We start from the raw sequence: 20,556 nt of genomic DNA on the forward strand, positions 1-20,556 counted from the left end.
AGGGTTTATGGCATGGGTCACTGTCACATCTGTGATAATGTGAAGGTGTTTTAGTGTCTATGGCATGGGTCACTGTCACATCTGTGATGGTGTGAGGGTGTATTAGTGTCTATGGCATGGGTCACTGTCACATCTGTGATGGTGTGGGGGTGTATTAGTGTCTATGGCATGGGTCACTGTCACATCTGTGATGGTGTGGGGGTGTATGAGTGTTTATGGCATGGGTCACTGTCACATCTGTGATGGTGTGAGGGTGTATTAGTGTCTATGGCATGGGTCACTGTCCCATCTGTGATAATGTGAAGGTGTTTTAGTGTCTATGGCATGGGTCACTGTCCCATCTGTGATAATGTGAAGGTGTTTTAGTGTCTATGGCATGGGTCACTGTCACATCTGTGATGGTGTGGGGGCGTTTTAGTGTTTATGGCATGGGTCACTGTCACATCTGTGATGGTGTGGGGGCGTTTTAGTGTTTATGGCATGGGTCACTGTCACATCTGTGATAATGTGAAGGTGTTTTAGTGTCGTCACTGTCACATCTGTGATGGTTTTCAGATAAATACAGGTTAACAAATAATTGTATTGTGTTTTTATTAATGTTACACGACGTCCCAACTTTTTTGTAAATAGGTATGAAAATAAAAAACAAAAATCAAGGAAGTTTTTGAATAAATAGTAGATTAAAAAATCAGTAGTGAACGTTTTTTTCTTTAGCTGTTAAGAATAAAATTAATATCTCTGTTTTAGACTTTTATTTTGATAGTCAACATCTGAGGACTTTTATTTTGAAGATCTATCTTAAAAGGTTTTTTATTTTTTTTTATTTTTAATGTGATAAAATCAAATCACTTAAATTTTCAAGATCATGAAAAAAAATCTTTATTGATCGCATCTGATTGGGTTAGAGTTATCAAAGAACTGATCAGTGATTAAATCATCAAGGTATTGATCAGTGATATAATCATTAAGGTATTGATCGGTGATTGAATCATCAAGGTATTGATCAGTGACATAATCATTAAGATATTGATCAGTGATTAAATCATCAAGGTATTGATCAGTGATATAATCATTAAGGTATTGATCGGTGATTAAATCATCAAGGTATTGATCAGTGATATAATCATTAAGGTACTGATTGTGTTATTGATCAGTGATTTAAGCATTGTTTAGTTATAGATCAGAGTTTTAAACCTGGTTTAGTTATTGATCAGTGTTATTGATCAGTGTTTTAAAAATGGGTTAGTTATTGATCAGTGTTATTGATCACTGATTTAAACATTGTTTAGTTATTGATCATTGATTTAAAGATGGGTTAGTTATTGATTAGTGTAATTGATCAGTGTTTTATGCATAGTTTGGTTATTGATCAGTGATTTAAACATGGTTTAGTTTAGATCAGTGTTATTGATCAGTGTTTTAAACATGGGTTAGTTATTGATCAGTGTTTTAAACATAGTTTTGTTATTGATCATTCTTTGAAACTTGGTTTAGTTTTTGATCAGTGTTATTGATCAGTGTATTAAACATCATTTAGTTATTGAAAGGTGATTTAGTTATTGATCAGTGTATCTCTATCGCTCAATTCAGCTTTGGGTACATTTTGGTTTTTGATTTGATTTGATTTGTTTCCAGGGATAATTTTTTTCTGTTTTTGCGTTAAAAAAAAGTTTAAACTGATTCAGCAGGCAGAGCTTCTTCATTGTGTCATGACATGATGAATTTGTCCTTGTGTCCATAAATTAACACTTTTGTCCAAATGAAAATGGCACTGTGTTGAAAGCTGGAGTTAGCTTTTTGAGATGTAAATATTTTTATCAACAGTTTTGGCCAATCAGTAGAACAGGACTCATCGCTCTTTAATCTTACTGGATTAGGTATGATTTCACTTAAATACCATTATTAATCTAAATTTAGTATGAGTAATTTGAGCATTTAATTTATATTCGTTTTGGACCTGAGCCCATCTGTGGAAATATATCATTAGAGACATATTTATCAATAATCAATTACTTTGATTGATCAGTGTGAACAACAAAGAAACAGTAAAAACATGCTAGGAGCAGAGACATTGTCTGAAGATTTACTCAAAGTTTGAAGAGTTAAAGTTGAAATCAAATCTGAATTTTGAATCGTGTCTCTGGTTCTACCATGTCCACAAGAATCATTCTTCATTTACATCTTCACAACAAAAAAATAGTAAATTAAAGCCTCATTAAGTGATCCATGACGAATGCTGAATCTAATTTCTCTGATGAATTATAATTCATTATATTACCCATCCTAACCTACATGTAACCCAATCTAGTCTAACTGTAACCCAATCTACTATAATTTTAATTCAATCTAGCCTAAATCATCCTAACTGTAACCCAATCTAACCTAACATAAACCCAAACTAGTCTAACTGATCCTAAGTGTAACCCAATATAATCTAACTGTAACCCAATCTAATATAACTGTAATTCAGTCTAGCCTAAATCATCCTAACTGTAACCCAATCTAACCTAATTGATCCTAACTATAACCCAATCTACTCTACCTTTGACACAATCTAACCTAACCTACCTGTAACCAAATCTGACCTGAAATAACTGTAACCCAAACTAGTCTAACTGTAACCCAATCTAATATAATTATGATCCAATCTAGCCTAAATTATCCTAACTGTAACCCGATGTAATCTAACTGTAACACAATCTAACCTACCTGTAACCCAATCTAACATAACTGTAATCCAATATAGCCTAACTTATCCTAACTGTAACCCAGTTTAATCTAATATAACTGTAACTAAATTTAATATAACTGTAACCCAATGTCACCTAACCTAACTAAAACCCAATCTAACCTAACATGGCTGTAACCCAATCTATATCTTTAACCAAATCTAACCTATTGTAACTGTAACCAAATCGAGCCTAACCTAACATAGTTAGGTTACCAAATCTAAACTAACATAACTGTAACCCAGTCTCACCTACCTGTAACCCAGTCTAACCTCACCTACCTGTAACCCAATCTAACCTAACTGTAACCAAATCTAATCTCACTTACCTGTAACCCAATCTAACCTAACTGTAACACAATCTAACCCACCTGCAACCCAATCTAACCTAAATGTTACCCTAATGAGCCTTTGGAGCACAGCTGTGTAACCTCATTAATATTTCATCCAGACACATTTCAAACCTCTTCTTAAATCACTTAATGAGGCTTTAAATACAATGTACAATAGAACAAAGTGATTGTAAAAATCCTCTGCAGCAGTCAGAGAGAAAGAGAGAGGGAGGGACAGTCGACATCTGCAGTGAACTGTAAAGACAAAGTCAGAAACCAGCTGATGAACGAGCATGCACATCAAAACACATCAATGCACAAACACACATATCAGCACGCACGAACACACACCAGCATCCACAAACACTCACACACATTAATGTCATTAACCAGTGTGATTCAGGTCTTTAAGAATCATCGAGATGTAAATAAACTCTAACAAAATCTAATGAAATCAAACTAATAAAGGTTAGATATGACTAATTCAATGATATCATAAAATAATTTAAAAATAAAATATTTAAAAATAAAAGTAGTTACTAAATGTTGAACTAACAAAGTTTTAATCAATTATTTTCCATTGAAATTCAATCATAACATAAACAAATTATTTAAAATATTTACAAATTAAATTATTCATTCATAGATGTAAAACTCAGAGTTTAAAAATATTTAACATGTAGAGATAACACTGAAATTGTCACATATTTGCTGGTAAAATGATTAAATTACTGACTGTAGAACCGAGAATGGCTTTACATAATCAACATTGACATAAATGAACAAGGGCAATCATAATTATCAGTGATAATGTCTTAAACACCTGAATCATGCCCCCCCAGTCATCATGGCAACCACCACTCATGTAGAGAGGTGGTAACCATGGAAACATACAAACCACAGAGATGATGTCATCAGGGTAGGTGGATTATTATAACAACGATAAAGCCGCCATGTGGCATTCATCACACTCGCATACTGCCACGGCCGCCTGGGACCAGTTTACAGCCCCCCCATACTGGTTTATACTGGGACCAGTTTACAGCCTCCCATAATGGTTTATACTGGGACCAGTTTACAGCCCCCCCATACTGGTATAAGCTGGGACTCTTTGAGGTGTGGTGACATTTGCTATCAAGTTTCATTAGTTGACTCTGACTTCTGAGGCAGGCAGCAAACTTAGGTGGTAAATGTGAAAAAACACTGGAAGAGCAGCAACACACAGGTGTAATGACAGGTAAGCATAGATAATTACAGGTAATAACAGCAAACAGGTACTAGCACATGGTGGTTATTCTTTCACGGGTGTGTTTTTTATTTAGTTACCCACGTCAAAACACCTCTGCTAATACTGTAGCTAAGCTCTTATTTTGAAACTTTGAGGGGCCTCAGTATGCTGAGCACGTATTTTAAAACCTTAGGGGGCCTCAGTATCCTGGGCTCTTATTTTGAAACCTTAGGGAGCCTCAGTATGCTGAGCTCTTATTTTTGAAACTCTGGGGAGCCTCAGTGTGCTGAGCTCTTATTTTGAAACTCTGTGGAGTCTCAGTATGCTGAGCTCTTCTTTTGAAACCCCGGGGAGCCTCAGTATGCTGAGCTCTTATTTTGAAACTCTCGGAGCCTCAGTATGCTGAGCTCTTATTTTGAAACTCTGGGAGCCTCAGTATGCTGAGCTCTTATTTTGAAACTCTGGGGAGTCTCAGTATGCTGACCTCTTATTTTGAAACCCTAGGGGGCCTCAGTATGCTGAGCTTTTATTTTGAAACTCTGGGAAGCCTCAGTTTGCTAGGCAGCAGGTTAGTAGTGTGAATGGTACAAGGCAGACCTGGTTGCTAGCATTGTTATACTGATCCACCCACCTTAATGGGGATCCTTTTGGCGTGGCAATGCCATAGCCTTTGGAGTCCAGGTTCCCGCCAACTTTCATGGTGTCACAGGGTTTCCTCTGCTCGATGTACTCGTTCATGGTGGACTCCAGCAGGTAGGCGTACTTCCCTTTGGACTTCCTGACTCGCTGGACACCCTCGGATGTTTTCTTCACAAAGACTGAAGGCTCTGCTGATTTCATGTACTGCCACATCTTGTCAAATAAGGCGATTTTGGAGCGCTAGCAGAGAGACGGGGCATGAAGAACACAGAGGGGAGGGGTATAAAGACCACAGAGAGACAGGCATTAAAACAGGTGGTGGATCCAGGTGGATCCAGACCCGCATCCAGCTGGTTCAATAGGGTAATGGTTTAGGGTTACAGTTACCCTAAGAGTTACCCTAAGCTTACCCAGCAGAGATGTGGGATGGAACAGAACCATCTGACCATACCTTAGTTAGTTCTCCAGCCTTAAGATCTTGTGGATATTTTCAGTCTAACTCCAGGAGTGCCATGGGGATTTTGGTGTTTTGCTCTGGTCCACTTTGGTTTAATGACAATCAAGTCTTGTTTTCATATATGGTTGTGGTGAAGAGGAGGGCCAACTAAAACCAGAATCCACCAGGAGACCCCAAACATGGACTGGCTGATATCATTACACTAAACATGGGCGAGCATGATGGTGGTGATGTCATGTGACCATGCTGTGCAGAGATCATGACCAATCAGACAGCCATGTTTTTGTTGGGAAGTTCACGCTGCTAAGGTAAGTCTGTGCAGTCAGATTTTCCTCTACATTTGAATCTTTAAACCTCATCTTTGTCACGATGCTTCAAACCTGAAACCATTTCTGTTTAACAGGAAGTTGACCTTACCCTGAAGAACTCCTTGGTGGATCCGGAGTCCAAAGTCCCATAAGCGATCTCCGTCTGTTTGGCCAGATCTTCAGCGCTCTCGATGGGAGAAACCATCCTCTCCACTGTCAGGAAGGCAGCCAGGTTAGCGGTGTACGACGAGATGATGATGAGAGTAAAGAACCACCACACGCCACCCACAATCCGGCCCGACAGAGACCTATAGAGACAGAGACGCCCAGGGGTGTTTATCCAAATCATTTCTCTAGTTAGAACACCCTGCTGATGAAACAGGAATTCAAAAACTCAACATCCATGTTTTTGGTGAGGTTCATACCAACCTGGGTGAGATGTCACAGCCCTGCCTCATGAAGGCCCCCAGAGAGAACCAGAGGGAGTTAAAGATCCCGAACTCGTTGGTGGATTCAGTCGTCAAAGGCAAAGCTCCATCCTCTGGCTCCTCCAACGTCCACTCATAGGGACTAAACCTGGACACCTAAAAGACCCACCATCAGCGATCAAAACACTCCTAGGGTTATCAGGAAAGGTTGGAATCCTTACACACATGGCTTACTCTAACTGACTCCACGAGATACACCTGATTTATTACAAAAAGCAAAATAAAACTGGAAAAACCACCATAGGGTTCCATCCTGACTCCACAAGATAGACCAGATTTATTACAAAAAATAGATAAATAAAACTGTAAAACCACTATGAAGTTCCATCCTAACTGCAGGAGAAAGACCTAATTTCTGACAAAAAATAAAATAAAAGTGTAAAATCACTAAAAAGTTTCATCATAACTCTACGAGATTGACCCAATTTCTAACAAAAAAATAAAATAAAAGTGTAAAACCACTAAAAAGTTCCATCATAACTCCAGGAGACAGACCTGATTTATAACAAAAAAATAAAAATAAAACTGTAAAACCACTATAAAGTCCTGTCCTAACTCTATGAGACAGACCTGATTTATTACAAAAAATAAATAAATAAAAGTGTAAAACCACTATAAAGTTCCATCCTAACTCCACGAGACTGACCTGATTTTTTTACAAAATAATAAATGAATAAAAGTGTAAAACCACTATAAAGTTTTATCCTAACTCCAGTAGAAAGACCCGATTTATCACAAAAAATAAAACAAAAGTGTAAAACCACTATAAAGTTCCATCCTAACTCCAGGAGAAAAACCCGATTAATAACATGTACATTCAGTAGAACTGTAAAAGATCCCTAGAGGTCTAGGTTATAAAAGACCGAACATGTCTTCACTTTAAAACCATCCTTTATTAATCTGGAGCTCATATACACCCGCAAAGGTCTAACCAGTCAGACTTACCAGAAAGAGAACCACACTGACGCCGATGTACGCGAAGACAATGCACATCCAGATCTCATAGGCCAGCGGGTCGAGGAAGGAGAAGACGCCCGGCTTAGATTTCTGAGGCTTCTTGATCATGATGGAGATTCCCAGAGACATGAAGGGCTTGGAGAAATCGATGACCTCCTCTCGTACCAGGGTGATGGTCAGAGGTGCCACAGCAATGTCTGCTTTCTGGCATGGATGGAAGAAAGGGGATAAACTGAGACAAGCAGAGCGACACACTGCTGTCTGATTATTCATGAAGGAGCCCACACTGGCATGTGGTTTCTGGTTTTCAGGTCTAGGTTTGAGGCGACTCTTACCCCGTACACCAGCTCACCGACCATCCCATTCCAGATTTTTGTTTCTGCATCTCTGGCTCCATATTTTCCATCTCCCACAATCCTCAGCTGGTAGCGAATCATACAGTGCTTTGCAATTTCTGCAGCCAGGTCAACGCAGTACCCTGCAACGAAAACATTCCTCAGAGATGGCGAATTTTCTGGGCAGGAACCGAAACGGAAACAAAAACTCCCCCTATGATGTTCACATCATCTTTACAGTGTAAAACATCATTAAAATGATCAATTCTAGTGATTATTATAATTTAATCGTTTAAACTACCCACAGGTGATCAGAATTATTAAAATGATCAATTCTATTGATCATTATAGATATTACTTACAGTATAATAATACATACCTTCGTATCGATCGTTGTCCTGGAACAGCTCAGCGTTCTTCTTCAGCATCACGTAGGGGGCTTCCTGCACACACAAACACAGAGATTTAAAACAGAGACTCAGAGCTGAACAGTGTGCAGACCTGTTCCTGGTTTTATCTTCATCACCACATCACTGTAGTAGTGAAGCAGTCCTTCATAAATCTAGCCACTAGGGGGCACCAAAGGTGGTGCTTTACTTCTATGCCTCACCCACTGTCAGTGGCTGGTTCTGAGTACAAAACTTTACAACTCCTGGAGTCCTCTCTGGTCCTGGAGGAGACAGGAGTCTCCTGGAGGAGCTCAGACCGAGGAAACACTAGTCTATTTTCTCCTGAAGTATTTAGACCACAGGTGCAATTTGACTGGCCTAAAAGTTTCCCCTCTGCATGGTTCATTACAGATTTTTTATTCTCCCAGCACTGATCTACTTAAAATAAAATCCTTCAACAAAGATAGATTATAAAAATATTTATACACTTTATACAGAATGATATCTGAATTCTGGCTTCGCTAAGGCAGAGGCTTGTTGTCTCTATTTTAATGTCAGTATTAATTCGCAGAGCTCTGTGGTGGATTATTGTACGAGAATATCACCCTCAGCTAACCCTAATAACACGGATCTGTAGGCTTCATAGAGAAGGACATTAATGATGATTCAGTGATTACAGTTATCAACCAAAGTCATTCCACTGAAAATCAGATATGTAAAATACAGGCTGCTTTCCTAAAGACATTTTATGACTAAAATTTAGACCATATTTAAAGTAAAACATCTAAAAGGTCTTGTGATTATTTCAAACAAGGGTTTGCTGAAGGTTTGCCCAGCAGGGAGTGAGGAGAACCAGCTGGTCCTCAGTACCTGACATCGCTCAGACTGTGGTTCATTTACCAGTATAGGTATACTACTGGGGTTCATTTACCAGTATAGGTATACTACTGTGGTTCATTTACCAGTATAGGTGTACTACTGTGGTTCATTTACCAGTATAGGTATACTACTGTGGTTCATTTACCAGTATAGGTATACTACTGTGGTTCATTTACCAGTATAGGTATACTACTGTGGTTCATTTACCAGTATAGGTATACTACTGTGAGTTCATTTACCAGTATAGGTGTACTACTGTGAGTTCATTTACCAGTATAGGTGTACTACTGTGGTTCATTTACCAGTATAGGTATACTACTGTGAGTTCATTTACCAGTATAGGTGTACTACTGTGAGTTCATTTACCAGTATAGGTGTACTACTGTGGTTCATTTACCAGTATAGGTATACTACTGTGAGTTCATTTACCAGTATAGGTGTACTACTGTGAGTTCATTTACCAGTATAGGTGTACTACTGTGGTTCATTTACCAGTATAGGTATACTACTGTGAGTTCATTTACCAGTATAGGTGTACTACTGTGAGTTCATTTACCAGTATAGGTGTACTACTGTGAGTTCATTTACCAGTATAGGTGTACTACTGTGAGTTCATTTACCAGTATAGGTGTACTACTGTGGTTCATTTACCAGTATATGTGTACTACTGTGGTTCATTTACCAGTATAGGTATACTACTGTGGTTCATTTACCAGTATAGGTGTACTACTGTGGTTCATTTACCAGTATAGGTGTACTACTGTGGTTCATTTACCAGTATAGGTGTACTACTGTGGTTCATTTACCAGTATGGTGGTAACAATGACTGTCTTGTTTTCCATCCCCATGGTGTCATTTGGGTAAAGGTCTGACTTTGTCACCACCATCTTGTCCACCTCGTTCCAGTATCCGATCTAACAGGGAGAGAGAGAGGGAGCTCAAACATCATCGACAGGATAACACAGCGTCATGATAAAACGCATGATAATAGCATAATTCTTCATATTCTGACCAAATGAAAGAAGAAAATAAACATTACTGACCTCATCCTAGCCCATCTAAGATCTGAGAGTGGAACTACGGACACTTTAGACCAACCAACACCATACCAGTGACCTATAGGGCTTTTCCACTGTGACTTTTGGCCACGCCCAGCCATGGGCAATGGGAAAAGAGCGGTGTGCGGTGCTCAGTTCACCGTTTAATTTTTCGTTTTTTTTAAGCACTTTAAAATCAGTCAGGTCAGACTGAGGTTGAGATGAAGTGCCAGCATGCTAGATCATGTATTTACCTGCTACAACCCTAAAGTACTGTTAGCAACAAAAGCCATTTAAATCAAACAAAGGTCATTTAGAGAAGAATCAGTTTATTATCAATGAGCAAAAATGTTAAAGTTAAATTAGTGAAAATAAAGGCTCTATGTGGCAATCACTGAACCACTGTTTGTAATCAGCATCCTAATGTGTTAGCATGTTAGCATTGTCAAGCGTGATACAGTGGTTATATGTGTTAGCATGTCAGCATGTGTCCAGACTGAGGCTTCTATGTGTTAGCATGTTAGCATGTGTCCAGACTGACGGTTTTATTTGTTAGCATGTTAGCATATGTCCAGATGGAGGGTTTTATGTGTTAGCATGTGTCCAGACTGAGGGTTTTATGTGTTAGCATGTTAGCATGTGTCCAGAATGAGGGTTTTATGTGTTAGCATGTTAGCATGTGTCCAGACTGAGGGTTTTATGTGTTAGCATGTGTCCAGACAGAGGGTTTTATGTGTTAGCATGTTAGCATGTGTCCAGGCTAAAGGTCCCCTACCTTGACTGGCCCGTTGTTCTTCAGCTCCATGATGGTCACTGAGTAGTTGATTCTCTTTCCATACTGGTCAAACTGGATGTTACCTGTCAGACCGTCGACACGCACCTAAACAAACACAGAGTTTGCATAAACATGGCGTCTGATATCTGAGTGTGAGATGGATAGGATATTTAATAATTCTAGTCGAACCTCTGGGGGGGAGGGTACCGGGGCCACTATGGACATGTTCCCAGTGCGTGTTGGCCTCTGCCAAGGCTGCCCATTATCTCCAATACCGTTTGTGGTTTTCAGTGACAGGATCTCAAGGCACAGCCTTGGGGAGGAAGGTCTTTGGTTCAGAAAACGCAGAATTCCATCTCTGCTTTTTGCAGATGATGTGGTTCTGCTGGCTTCCTCAGCTGGAGACCTCCAGCAGGCACTGGGACGGTTTGCAGCTGAGTTTGAAGTAGTTGGGATGAGAGTCAGCACCTCCAAGGCCCCGTCCACACGGAAACGAATTCAGGTGTACATGCAAAAGTTTAATGTCGGATCGGCGTTTCATCCACACAGAAATGGTGTTTCGAGTGACTGTAAATACTTTTTGAGAATGGGTCCCAGAGTGCATAAATCTGTAAACGGCTACCGTTTCGTCTCCATGTAGACGGCTATCCGCATCTTTCTTGAACGATTACGTCACACATAGCGTATCTCCCTTAAGGTGCCTGCGCGCGTCCGACCAAAATATTAATGGTGGACTATAGGGTTGTGTTCAAGCTGCAGAAGCTTCTGGGCTGGTTATGGCTTTTACAGCAAAATCTGATGCTCCTTTACCACTACCGCGAAACACATAAACTATATGTTCTTAAATCCAATGTGGAGAACAACCAGATGAAAGTTTGTGTCAGTTTTCTGTGATCTTCTTCTTCTCCTTTGGTGCATTTCCGTGGCAGCGTTACAGCGCCACGTACAGGTTTGGCATATGCACTACAGCGTTTTCAGTCATTTCAGTGGTTCCTGAAACGGCTCTGTCTTTACGGAAAACTTCTTCAAAACAAAACAGCAATATATTGTTTTCGTCTCCGTGTGGACAGAGCCCAAGTCCAAGGTAATGGTTCTCTGCTGGAAAATGGTGGATTGCCCCCTCCAGGTGGGGAGTGAGTCACTGCTTCAGGTGAAGGAGTTCAAGTATCTTGGGGTCTCATTCACGAGTGAGGGTAGAAGGGAGCGTGACATTGACAGGCGGATCGGTGCAGCGTCAGCAGTTTTGCAGGCTCTGTGCCGGACCGTTGTAGTGAAGAGGGAGCTGACCTGGAAGGCAAAGCTTTCGATTTACCAGTCAGTCTTCTCCCAGCCCTCACCCCCATGGTCATGAGCTCTGGATAATGACAGTAAGAATAGGATTGTGGATACAAGCGGCTGAAATGAGTTTTCTCTGGAGGGTGGCTAGGCTCAGCCTTAGAGATAGGCTAAGGAGTTCAGACATCCAGAGGGAGGTAGGAGTAGTGCTGCTGCTCCTTCGCATCAAAAGGAGCTAGATGAGGTGGTTCGGGAGTCTGATAAGGATGCCTCCTGGACGCCTCCCTTTGGAGGCTTTCTGGGCATGTCCAGCCGGAAGGAGACCTCAGGAAGACTCAAAATGTGCTGGAGAGAATACATATTCTGTCTAGTCTGGGGACACCTCGGGATCCCCGAGGAGGAGTTGAAAAGGGAGAAGGACGTCTAGGTTGACTTGCTCAACCTGCTACTACCGCAACAACCAGCCCCAGAAAAGCACAAGATGGATGGAGGTATATAAATATATATAAAACAAAGAACGACCAATCAGCTTCAATAGAACCAGCTCAGCCTGCCTCAGGGTCCAGACCAGGTCTTACCTGTTTGAGAGCCCGTTCAATCTCCACCCCCTGAGCCCAAGGCACCGCTGGATTTGCCAGGCAGTCCCCACTGTTTCCACGGCGACTCATGTCTATCCTCTGTTTGTGCAGGAAGCGGAATGCTTCGGTCATCACGTTGACAGCATCATAGGTCAGCGCTGAGGTGTACTGAGGAGAAACAATCAGAGCTGACTGATCGATTGGTTAATTGGTCGATTCACTGAACAACTGACTGACTGATTGAACGACTGAGGGACCCAAACCATTCTGTCTAGGACAATTAATACATAAAGTGAATAAGAGCGGCCCCAAAACGAAACCTTGTGGAACCCCCTTATGATCTGTAAAAACTCAGATGTGACACCCTCTGATTGAACAGCCTGGGTTCTGCTGCTACAAACTATATCAGCAGCAGAACCCAGGCTGTTCAATCAGAGCGTGTCACATCTCTTAATTTCCCTTTTATGCTGATGATACTGTTATCTATTGCTGTGCACCCACTCCTGCATAAGCTTTTGTACATCCTCAGCATGCTTTTGATTTAGTCCAAGATCAGATTAGCCAGCTGCAGCTTGTTCTGAATGCAGATAAAACCAAACTCGTGTTCTTTGCATCTTCAAGAGCAGCTAAAAGATTTCTGTCTGAGAAAATTGTTACTAAAGACGGTCAAGAAATTGAGCTGATATCCTCATTTAAATATCTAGGGTTCTTACTAGATGAAAATTTGTCTTTTAAAGAGCACATTCAGTATGTTGCTAAAAAGCTGAAGGTTTTACTTGGCTTCTTTTCAAGAAACAAGTCCTGTTTCTCTTTTTATGTCAAAAAGACACTGGTTGAGTCTACTTTCTTACCTGTTCTTGACTATGGTGATGTTTTGTACATAAATGCTTCTGCTCACAGTCTTCATTTGCTGGACAGTGTAGTGTAGTTTATCACTAACTGTGGATTTCTGACTCATCATTGTACTTTATAATCTAAAGTTAACTGGACTTCTTTGAGTACACATTGCCTTGGACATTGGTGTGTCTTCATTTATAAAGCCATTCTCGGAAACATTCCTGAGGACCTTTCCTCTCTTCTGATCTTGAAGGATGGATTGTGCAAGTTGCGTTAGTTTGATTTTGTGCAGTTTTTTGTTCCCAAAGTCTGAACTGAGCTGGGAAAGAAGGCTTTTAGGTTCTCTGCTCCTTTTGCGTGGAATAATCTGCAGGCTGAATTTAAACTGCAAAACTTTGTGACTCTGAATGTTTTTAAATCTTTAGTGAAAACTCTTGAATTCAAATTCTCTGAATGCCACTGTTTCAACTGATGATTATTTATTATTGTTGTTTATATTTATTGTGTATTATTGAGAGTTTGAGCACATGTGCTGTTGAAACTGCATATTGCTGAAATTCTTGGTCTCTCTTGAAAAATGGGACTAACCTGGCTAAATAAAGGTTGAATAAGACAAAATAGGTGATGTGGAAAATTGATGGATAAATGGTTATTACTGAAAGAAATCAAATCTCACTCTGATCCGTGAATCGGCTCCAGGATATTCTTTTTCCTCCAGAGCTTCCCATCTCTGGTCAAACTTGGCAACCACAGGATCATCAAAATCTACAATTTGAAAGCCAGAAACATTTGCCCCTCCGTACTGGATTTTGGAGAGGTCCCCATCCAGAAAACCCTGAAACAAAATCAAAAACAAAGATGGAATGAGAACATATTTTTAACATAGTTAAACAAAAGGGGAAAAAAAATCAACAATAACCCTAACTATCAATAACTATTAATAACTATCATCAGCAAGATCAATAACTATCATCAACAAGATCAACAACTACCATCAACAAGATCAATAACTATCATCAACAAGATCAACAACTACCATCAACAAGATCAATAACTATCATCAACAAAATCAATAACTATCATCGACAAGATCAATAACTATCATCAACAAAATCAATAACTATCATCAACAAGATCAACAACTACCATCAACAAGATCAATAACTATCATCAACAAAATCAATAACTATCATCGACAAGATCAATAACTATCGTCAACAAGATCAATAACTATCATCAACAAAATCAATTACTATCATCAACAAGATCAATAACTTTCATCAACAAAATCAATAACTATCATTAACAAAATCAATAACTATCATCAACAAGATCAATAACTATCATCAACAAAATCAATAACTATCGTCAACAAGATCAATAACTATCATCAACAAAATCAATAACTATCATCAACAAGATCAACAACTACCATCAACAAGATCAATAACTGTCATTGACAAAATCAATAACTATCATCAACAAGATCAACAACTACCATCAACAAGATCAACAACTTCCATCAACAAAATCAATAACTATCATTATCAAGATCAATAACTATCATCAACAAAATCAACAACTGTCAACAAGATCAACAACTATCATTAAGAAGATCAATAACTATCATCAACAAAATCAATAACTATCATCAACATGATCAACAACTGTCATCAACAAGATCAATAACTGTCATTGACAAGATCTATTACTATCATTAACAAGATCAATAACTATCATCAACATGATTATTAACTATCATCAACAAGATCTATTACTATCATTAACAAGATCAATAACTATCATCAACATGATTATTAACTATCATCAACAAGATCTATTACTATCATTAACAAGATCAATAACTATCATCAACATGATTATTAACTATCATCAACTAGATCAATTACTATATAGATCCTTCAATAACAAGGTATAAACATGGTTGACTCTCAGACCTGCCAGTGTATACACTCTGACAGGAACTCACCAAGTTAGCAATGATGTAATGATATCCCTTCACATGTCGACCAATCGTGATCACCTGGAGAGAGAAACACAATGATTGAAGTCAGTAACACAGAGACTAGGGAGAGGAAATCTTTCTGTTATTCTTTCATGTTCATCATAAATCTCTCAGCAGTACTGGGTTTCTGATATTGTTTGTGCTTCATAATGTGTTTTTCATAAGAGAAAGGTCTGGGCTGCATGCAGGTCAGTCCTGGTCTCAATCTGATTTTTTATTGTGAAGCCAGGCTGTTGAAAGTCAGTCAGAATGTTTCTAGGTAATGTCTTAAAAAGAGACATCTGGATGGAAGCAAACAGTGACCCATGCCACAGGCACTAATACACCCCAACACCATAACATTAGTGCTACTGACCCATGCCATAAACACTAATACACCCCCACACTATCACAGATGTTAGCTCATGGCCTTTGACAACACTCTGGATGTTCCTTTTCCTTTTTGGACCAGAGGACTCCACAGCCCTTGATTCCAAAATCATTTGATATGTGGTCTAGTCAGACCGAAGCAGACTTTCCACTGTAGCACCCGTTTCAGACTGGGAATGTGTTTTGCTGCTTGCGTGTGTCGCGCGTGTCAGCTCCGGCTCCTGCCATTGTAGCTTTCACACAGGGCGCAAGTTTGCTGCGTGTCAGCCGCATTTTCCTGCTCTCAAAGCCCTGTCCTTTCTCACGAGTTTTACCTGAATAAACCCCCCTACATGCTTATTGATTTAGCGTATTGAGGAAGTTTGTCGGGAACTATTCAAAATAAAAGCATTCTGTACAAGTGAACCGAGTTTCTCTACAGAAATACTAGACCGGGCTTTTACTTTGAAAGCACAAACCAGAAAAGCACTGACTTTGGAGTCAGGTGCTGGGGGTCCAGGGATTGACATAGGCTACTGGAAAAAGACCTTCGTGTGGTGGGGGGGGCACAGGACTTATTGATGTGGATGAATGAATGAATGAATGAATGAGCTTTTATTTTCATTATACACAAGTACAATGAAATTCTGTGCGGCTTTCTCTTCAGTTAAAAACCTGTGCGTATATTCAGTTTCATACAAACGTTCCACTGAGTTTGAATCCATCTGTTCATGTAAACAATAAAAGGATAAATTCAGAGTAAAGATCCAAACCTGCTCCATGATGTCTTTGACTTTGTCCTGCTCACAGTCCAGGATGATGCGGCGTTCCTTACGGATTTCTAAGTCCTGACACAAAAAAAAAAAAACACTAAACATCAGAACATCCAATTTTTCCAAAGTTACCAGAAAACAAATCTTCAACGAGACCAAAGGTTCCTTACAAAGAGATAGGGTTCCTGGAAAGGAGAAAGAGTTCCTGTGCCATTCTAATTTAAAATAATATCATAGATTATGGTTCTAAACTTCAAAAACATGGGAACCTGGAATATATCTATGCATTAAGATTATATTTATATATGTTTCCATATTCTCTATAGTAAGGGTCTCATTTATGTATTAGTACTACATTCATACCTAGACCATGTTCTGCAGGAGAAGAACATCTGAACCAGGGTCTCCTTTATGTACTAATATTAGCCTCATACCTCGAAAATGTTACAAACAGTATGAATCCAGCAGAAGTACCTGGAATAGGGAGCGGTATGCCTCGTCTTTCCTCTCGTCTTTCAGGTTCCCCACATTGATTGCTGTGACGACCCATTTTTTCTCTGCTGCAGTATCCAGAATCACCTGAAGAGTGGACAAGCCTGGAACAGAGAACCATGAGAACCATGAGAACCTTCAACATCTACTCAGAAATAAAAAATGTAAAATCAAACTGGTTGTGCCAAAGAGGAAATAAAAATACCCAGACTAAAGACTACCAAATACTACATGCGCTAGCCTACACAGTACATACTAAAAGCTGAGAGTGTACTCCTTAAATCTCATCATTAAAGGTTCATTCTGTCTTTTTTGACCCTCGATTAGCCCTCCGTCTGCTCTCACCTCTATCGCTGTCATACAGATAAGCAAACTTCTCCCATTTGTAGTACTCCACTAAAGACACCAGGGGGCCTTTGATGTCCGGCCTCATCTGCAGGACGAACTGGTTCATTCCTTCAGCTGGGAAAGATGGCGTGATGAAGGACACGTGGAGTGTCTCACAAAAGGATGTGATGGTGTTCACCGACTTCTTATCATAGAAACCAAAGATGGCATAGACTCCTCGGGAGAACTGTGAACAAACTGAGAGACAGGAGAGAGGAATTCACTCTATTGCTGATTTAAAATAAATTAAACAAGAAACAGGAAGCAGCAAGTTAAAGAGATACAAAAAACAATCCTGGCTCAGTGAAGAGGAAGGAAAGGGACAGATTGTTTACCTCCTGTTAACATTAAAAAAAACAGTTGACAGACTGCACATACCACAGTCTACTGGAACTGCCGATGACATTAGAGATCATTAACGATGTAGTCATCGACATTAGAGATCATGAACGACGTAGTCATCGACATTAGAGATCATTAATGACATAGTCATCAACATTAGAGATCATTAACGACATAGTCATCGACATTAGAGATCATTAATGACATAGTCATCAACATTAGAGATCATTAACGACATAGTCATCATCATTAGAGATCATTAACGACGTAGTCATCGACATTAGAGATCATTAATGACATAGTCATCGACATTAGAGATCATTAACGACATAGTCATCGACATTAGAGATCATTAATGACATAGTCATCGACATTAGAGATCATTAATGACATAGTCATCGACATTAGAGATCATTAATGACATAGTCATCGACATTAGAGATCATTAATGATATAGTCATCGACATTAGAGATCATTAACGACAGTCATCATCATTAGAGATCATTAACGACATAGTCATCGACATAAGAGAACATTAACGACAGTCATCATCATTAGAGATCATTAACGACGTAGTCATCGACATTAGAGATCATTAATGACATAGTCATCGACATTAGAGATCATTAATGACATAGTCATCGACATTAGAGATCATTAACAACATAGTCATCAACATTAGAGATCATTAACGATGTAGTCATCGACATAAGAGATCATTAACGACGTAGTCATCGACAAAAGATCATTAACGACGTAGTCATCGACATAAGAGATCATTAATGACATAGTCATCGACATTAGAGATCATTAACGACGTAGTCATCGACATTAGAGATCATTAACGATGTAGTCATCGACATAAGAGATCATTAATGACATAGTCATCAACATTAGAGATCATTAATGATGTAGTCATCGACATTAGAGATCATTAATGACATAGTCATCAACATTAGAGATCATTAACGATGTAGTCATCGACATTAGAGATCATTAACGAAGTAGTCATCGACATTAGAGATCATTAATGACATAGTCATCAACATTAGAGATCATTAACGACATAGTCATCAACATTAGAGATCATTAATGACAGTCATCAACATTAGAGATCATTAACGATGTAGTCATCGACATTAGAGATCATTAATGACAGTCATCAACATTAGAGATCATTAACGACGTAGTCATCGACATTAGAGATCATTAATGACATAGTCATCGACATTAGAGATCATTAACGATGTAGTCATCGACATTAGAGATCATTAATGACATAGTCATCAACATTAGAGATCATTAATGACATAGTCATCAACATTAGAGATCATTAACGACATAGTCATCAACATTAGAGATCATTAATGACAGTCATCAACATTAGAGATCATTAACGATGTAGTCATCGACATTAGAGATCATTAATGACATAGTCATCAACATTAGAGATCATTAATGACCTAGTCATCGACATTAGAGATCATTAATGACATAGTCATCAACATTAGAGATCATTAACGACATAGTCATCAACATTAGAGATCATTAATGACAGTCATCGACATTAGAGATCATTAACGATGTAGTCATCGACATTAGAGATCATTAATGACATAGTCATCAACATTAGAGATCATTAATGACATAGTCATCGACATTAGAGATCATTAATGACGTAGTCATCAACATTAGATATTTAATAGAGATTCCAGAGTCTTGGCTTGGATAAACAGGTTGGTCTGTGATTATTAAATGGATCAGGACTTTGACATTGGTAGGCTGGATAACACAGTCAGTGGTAGATGAATAGATTAATAAAGTGATTGAACTATTATACTGACTGGATGATTTTGTCTGATATTGCTTGTTTCTGTAAGAATGTAGTTTGTTTTAAATTATTATTTTAAGGATAGACTCGTTGATGTCTTTGTGGCTATATTTAGCTGTCCTACTTCAATGACCCTGTTCCTCACTCTGCTAATAAAAGCTTAATTCTTTCATCTCCATGTTAAGCATCACATTATTTATGTGTTTAAAATGACCCTGACAGTGGATCTGATGTCTGATTTTGACCCTGATGTCTGATTTAGACCCTAAAGTCTGATTTAGACGCTGATGTCTGACTGAGACCCTGATGTCTGATTGAGACTTTGATGTCTGATTGAGACCCTGAAACTAAATCTGATGTCTGATTAAAACCCTGATGTCTGAGTGAGACCCTGATGTCTGAGTGAGACCCTGAAACTGAATCTGATTTCTGATTTGACCCTGATGTCTGAGTGAGACCCTGATGTCTGATTGAGACCCTGAAACTGAATCTGATTTCTGATTTGACCCTGATGTCTGAGTGAGACCCTGATGTCTGATTGAGACCCTGATGTCTGATTGAGACCCTGATGTCTGAGTGAGACCCTGAAACTGAATCTGATGGCTGATTAAGACCCTGATGTCTGAGTGAGACCCTGAAACTGAATCTGATGTCTGATTAAGACCCTGATGTCTGAGTGAGACCCTGATGTCTGAGTGAGACCCTGAAACTGAATCTGATTTCTGATTTGACCCTGATGTCTGAGTGAGACCCTGATGTCTGATTGAGACCCTGATGTCTGAGTGATACCCTGATGTCTGATTGAGACTTTGATGTCTGATTGAGACCCTGAAACTAAATCTGATGTCTGATTAAAACCCTGATGTCTGAGTGAGACCCTGAAACTGAATCTGATGGCTGATTAGGACCCTGATGTCTGAGTGAGACCCTGAAACTGAATCTGATGTCTGATTAAGACCCTGATGTCTGAGTGAGACCCTGATGTCTGATTGAAACTCTGATGTCTGAATGAGACCCTGGTGTCTGATTGAAACTCTGATGTCTGAGTGAGACCCTGATGTCTGATTGAGACCCTGATGTCTGAGTGAGACCCTAAAACTGAATCTGATGGCTG

General features: G+C 39.3%; 1 protein-coding gene across 5 annotated transcripts in view; it reads right to left on the reverse strand.

Annotated features, from left to right (window-relative positions):
• LOC121507736 (glutamate receptor 2-like) overlaps positions 1 to 20,556 on the reverse strand; it is a 42,736-nt gene that overhangs the window by 13,656 nt on the left and 8,524 nt on the right. For 4 of the 5 annotated variants that reach the window (XM_041784066.1, XM_041784065.1, XM_041784067.1 and 1 more), the window contains exons 3-16: positions 17,227 to 17,466; positions 16,864 to 16,985; positions 16,390 to 16,464; positions 15,233 to 15,286; positions 13,919 to 14,077; positions 12,406 to 12,573; positions 10,553 to 10,657; positions 9,547 to 9,654; positions 7,852 to 7,915; positions 7,473 to 7,615; positions 7,126 to 7,341; positions 6,122 to 6,276; positions 5,802 to 6,000; positions 4,920 to 5,167 (exon numbers count right to left, since the gene is read on the reverse strand). In XM_041784066.1, the coding sequence (XP_041640000.1) occupies positions 4,920 to 5,167; positions 5,802 to 6,000; positions 6,122 to 6,276; positions 7,126 to 7,341; positions 7,473 to 7,615; positions 7,852 to 7,915; positions 9,547 to 9,654; positions 10,553 to 10,657; positions 12,406 to 12,573; positions 13,919 to 14,077; positions 15,233 to 15,286; positions 16,390 to 16,464; positions 16,864 to 16,985; positions 17,227 to 17,466 (2,056 nt within the window). Of the gene's footprint in view, positions 1 to 553; positions 3,316 to 4,919; positions 5,168 to 5,801; positions 6,001 to 6,121; positions 6,277 to 7,125; positions 7,342 to 7,472; positions 7,616 to 7,851; positions 7,916 to 9,546; positions 9,655 to 10,552; positions 10,658 to 12,405; positions 12,574 to 13,918; positions 14,078 to 15,232; positions 15,287 to 16,389; positions 16,465 to 16,863; positions 16,986 to 17,226; positions 17,467 to 20,556 lie in introns of those variants that run through there. The other variant, XM_041784068.1, reaches the window with a different exon arrangement.

The sequence above is a fragment of the Cheilinus undulatus genome, linkage group 4 (assembly GCF_018320785.1).
Source record: "Cheilinus undulatus linkage group 4, ASM1832078v1, whole genome shotgun sequence".
Taxonomy (NCBI): domain Eukaryota; kingdom Metazoa; phylum Chordata; class Actinopteri; order Labriformes; family Labridae; genus Cheilinus; species Cheilinus undulatus.